The sequence below is a fragment of the Falco punctatus genome (genome assembly GCF_963210335.1).
Source record: "Falco punctatus genome assembly, chromosome: 1".
NCBI lineage: Eukaryota > Metazoa > Chordata > Aves > Falconiformes > Falconidae > Falco > Falco punctatus.
The window spans coordinates 40,567,021-40,571,462 of record NC_137580.1 but is presented as its reverse complement, the minus strand read 5'-3'; the positions used below and the strand labels follow the sequence as shown (position 1 = coordinate 40,571,462).

Genomic DNA, 4,442 nt, shown 5'->3' with positions numbered 1-4,442 from the left:
GAATGTACTTTGGAGTGATTTCTGTGGATTTCATGGAATACCTTTGGTCTTTGACTGGCATGCTGGAGGCTGGCATTGCTAGCTGGCTCCTTTATCTCCTAAAACCCTTTAACACATTGAAAAAGTATAAAAAAAATCTCTAATATAAATCTCCACAATTGTTTCAATATTGTTTTATTACAAAAATAGTTTAAGAAAGAACAAAAAAATCATGGCAAAAATCAAATTTTGAATAATTAGGAGACTTTACAAGCCTCAAATCTCAAGTAATTTCTCTGCTGATTATTGTTGTGCAGCACGGTAATGATGTACTGATCTTTCACATCAACACATGCTACTGCACTGTACCTCAGCGCTCCTGCACAGTATCACATTCAGCAGCAGTACAGAGATTAAAAAGGAAATATGCGTCATTCCATTGTTTTATTGCTATCTAGTCTCATTGGTAGCACAGCTTTTAGTCTCCTCAAGTTGTGTCTCTGTTTAGTAGAGACAAAACCAGCCCCTCTTGCCCTCCCCAATTACTATATATCCACATAGATTCTTTTGATTTCAGAAAAGAGAATTAAAAAAGCATCAATCAGGCCCTTAAAAATATAAATATTCTTATATGCAGGAAATATACTTGTGGAGAACTGGCTAGCTGAAAAGGGTCACATAGACATAGTCCAGCTGGCTGGACAAAAATGCACATCGCTCTCAGCTTATCTGAAGTAAAGCAAAAATACACTATCCTTGGCTGTTCTTGTTACACAGTAACAGGAAGATTGCGGTGGGAAAAGAATGTTGCAGGTGGGAACACATAACTACAGAAGACAAACTAGGGGCAGGCTTGGTATTTAGGCAACTAACCAATAATGAGCTTAACTTTTGTAATATGTATGAGCTAATTATAACAAGGCATAAAAGGGGATTGTAAGGTACAATAAATCAAGTCTGCTGATCACTCATATTGAGTGACTGTGTCTTCCCTCCGTCGCAACACATACTGACCCCGACAATTAATACATTAATAATAATTTACTGGTAACATTAATCACATGACTCAGTGCCTGAATTTTTTATTTAAAAACCCCTAAACATTCAGAACACAAAGGCCATGGGGCAGGGGTGTCCGAGACCTTCAGATGCACTGAGCTGGCTCTTACTTCAAAGGATGAATCATCAGAATCTGGTTGGTATTGGCCTGCACAATAGATGAGGCAAGTGCCTTTCCCTGGAGGTGCTTCTGTCTCTTGGCTACAGAAAAATAACGCAGCTTGTCTGCGAGTGAACTTTTTACATTATATAAACCAAGCAAAACTTACTTATATAGCAAAGGTTTTCTGAAATAACCTCTGGAAGTTCTCACAATATAGCAAGCTCTCTTTCTAGAGTTTCAGTATATATTTCAGTAAAAACAAAGACACAACTTGCAGTGTTTTCTTTTTACTCTATCCTTCCAATGTTGATCCAGAAGACAAAATCTGCAAGCCTCAGCCCTACACACCTATTATTCTGGGCTGTGTACATCATTGCCACAAAGTTATACAGCTCCCTAAAGTGCAGAGCAAGCCTGGAGAATTCTGAATGCAATCAAAACCAGATATACTTGATACATCAGAATCTGGTAACAGGAAAAAGTTTGGGTATAGTCACATGAGACTGACTGCCAGGATAAAGTAACCATGTAACTACTGATATTCCCAGGGTACAGGTGCATCAATGTTTTAGCCCCAAGTTCCTGGCTAGCCTCTGTTGCACAAATGACTGTCCTATTTTATACCAGCTCTAACATAAAAAAAGAAACACTTTTGATCAAGTCTTGCAGCTGACCCTTAAAAAGAGCATCCTATCTTGAAGCACTGTGAATGGAATAGAGGGTTTCTTTGTTTTTAATTATGTGGCTTATTCATTAAAAGGTTAAATTCCTGCTGGGTTTTCTCACACCACAATTTCACGCCACAGTTGGAGCCACAGCTTGGCTGTCAGGCTGGAGGTTGATCAGGGAATTGCTTGCTTGGGCCAGCTCTGCGATGGAGACTCGTCCTCGCTGTTTGATATACTGAGCCACAGCAGCCATCTCCTCCGGAGTAATGTAGATGAACTTTCCTCTGTCATCAATCACACCTACAGGGGGAAAGAAAGGACCTTGAAGTCAGCACTCTGGCTCCTCTCACTTCCCAACAGACATCAGTTGCTTCTTTTGGAAGGGATGTTCAAACTGCTGAGGCTCCATTCCACATCTAGGGCAGGCAGGACAATGTGCTAGCAGTCAGGCTTTTATTTCCTCTCTGCTGTTGGGTCTTTGAGCAGGGCTACAACAATAGCCAAGTGCCTTGGTAAGACTAATTTTGTTCAAAGTTACACATTTTTTTTCATTGTGTGCAGCTAGCTGGGAGTACCACAGCAGCTACTTTGGGTACATAGTTTTGGTGCCCATGTTCTGGGCCCAAGCAGCTGGTGGAGAAAAGAGTGTGGCAGAAAGGTCCAGGAGGTGATTCTGAGCCCCTGCGGGGCCCAGCTCAGCCATTCCAACCCCTCTAAGAGGGAATGAAGCTTATTTTCTGTATTTCAGTCGCTCCATCAAGAGCGAGAACAGATACCTCTGTTTTTAAAGCGTTACAGGATCAAACGCAAGGCAGAGCACCCCACTGCCGTGCATTTTAGGCCAGAGACACAGCCAGGACAGTACACATCCTTATGCTTTGATTCAGAGTGCTACTAGGTCATTTGAGTGGGTATCCACAGGTACCCACCAAGGTAGATGTTTCCCAGCCACGGCCACAGTATCAGATTAATAAATGTTTGCAGTGGCACCTTCCCTTACTTCATCCTTGGAAAGAAAAAGACTGCCCGGCAATAAACCAGACTTGTTCAGACAGGGAACTACCCACGTGCTCGGTCTGTGCTTACGCTCCAACTTTGACTGCATGGGTACATGACTAGCATCCTGGAGTGCTCCCGCATGTTTGCCTTTCCCACAGCATGCCATGCCATGGTCCTGGCTTTAGCCACTGCACTTTCACAACATGTTAGCAAATTACAAACAACCCCAAAACATCCAAGTGATTCTTTTAAATTCAGATTTCAGAAGACACCATTTGCAGCTGGCTGCTCAGCAACCCCAGAAGGCCTTCAGCAGGGCTCAGTCAACATGCAGAAGCCTTGTGCTGGTTCCTGAGTGTTGGGAACATTCACCCCCCACCCCCGTATAATGTATCACAGGAGCAACCAGATCCGAAAGTGCTTTAAATAGTAGTTACACTGCAGCTGAAGCAGCAATTATGAAAATACCTATTTATCAAGTCCTGCTAGGATCCTCTGCAGTTTAAAAACAGAAATTACACTGGAAGCCTCTCTCTACCACAGCAAAGGCATTTTCTGTGCCACCTATTCACCAGCTACAATAAATTCCCCTTTGTGTTTTGGCTGTCACCTGTTAGAGTGCCATCTGCCATCAGATCCTGGATTCTGTTAATTGCATCCTGTTTAGAAGAGAAAAAGGAATAAAAAACTGATCAAGAGGGAGGCAAAAAACCTTCTGCATGTTCAGATAAAATACAGATGGAGGCTTACATTTAAATCCTCTGTGTTAAAGACTACAGTAAAGGATACAGGTTGGTATTTCCACACAGACAGATGCAGTAAGCCCTCTGGGGTGTTCAAATAACTTCCCTTCCCCCAAATAAGACTTCTATTGCTGTTACCTGGCTGTACAAGGAATGTGGGGGGACAGTTATAGAAATATTCTCAGGGAAAGGCTGTATAGTGCCAATGCAACATGCAAGTTCCATGAAGTACACTTAGGTACTTCTCCAAGAACCTGGCTACACTCTATACATTCCAGAGCTTTTTATATTTTTTCCTGCTCCATTTAAAGAGGAAACCTCTTTTACTAATTCAAAGCAACGACTGGCTGAATTTATTGCTGGGTTGACTCTATAGTTACTCCAAGCATGCATTTCCACCGCACCTTCAGCAAGTATCTAAACCTTGGCTCCCACAGTTCTGCTTACCTCCCTTTGTTGTATTTATGTGACCACAGAAGCAAATTATATTTTAGATTTCAACCAGATAAATTCCCTCAACTGCCTCACTGCATGCTTAAACCAGCTCTGGTTTAAGAGAGAGGAAGGGGCATAGCAGCCTGGACTTACAGCAGCGTAAGATGCTGTGCTGAGGTGCCCCAAGATCAGATTAAGGTACACAACAACAGAAAACACTGGTCACTTAGAAATACATGTCAAATATTCTCATAATAAAATAAACCAAGCCATGACTATTCTTCAGAGTCAAAACATAAAATGTTTAGAGAACAGGAGAAGGATGGGGCCGGGGAGGGGGGAAAGGACAGATATCACTCCATGAGCTCACTTTGACAGGCTTATATGGTGCTGAGCAGGACAATTTTCTTAATGCACCAGAAGATACAAATTCTTCAGTGTTCTAAGAATACACAA

General features: G+C 42.2%; 1 protein-coding gene across 2 annotated transcripts in view; it reads right to left on the bottom strand.

The window, feature by feature from the left end:
- Positions 1-157: 157 nt before the first annotated feature.
- Positions 158-4,442, bottom strand: part of DDRGK1 (DDRGK domain containing 1) — a 40,484-nt gene continuing 36,199 nt past the window's right edge. For both annotated transcript variants that reach the window (XM_080396911.1, XM_080396910.1), the window contains 2 exons: positions 3,419-3,467; positions 158-2,109 (listed from right to left, as the gene is read on the bottom strand). In XM_080396911.1, the coding sequence (XP_080253037.1) occupies positions 1,937-2,109; positions 3,419-3,467 (222 nt within the window). In that variant the 3' untranslated portion in view covers positions 158-1,936. The remainder of the gene's footprint in view (positions 2,110-3,418; positions 3,468-4,442) is intronic.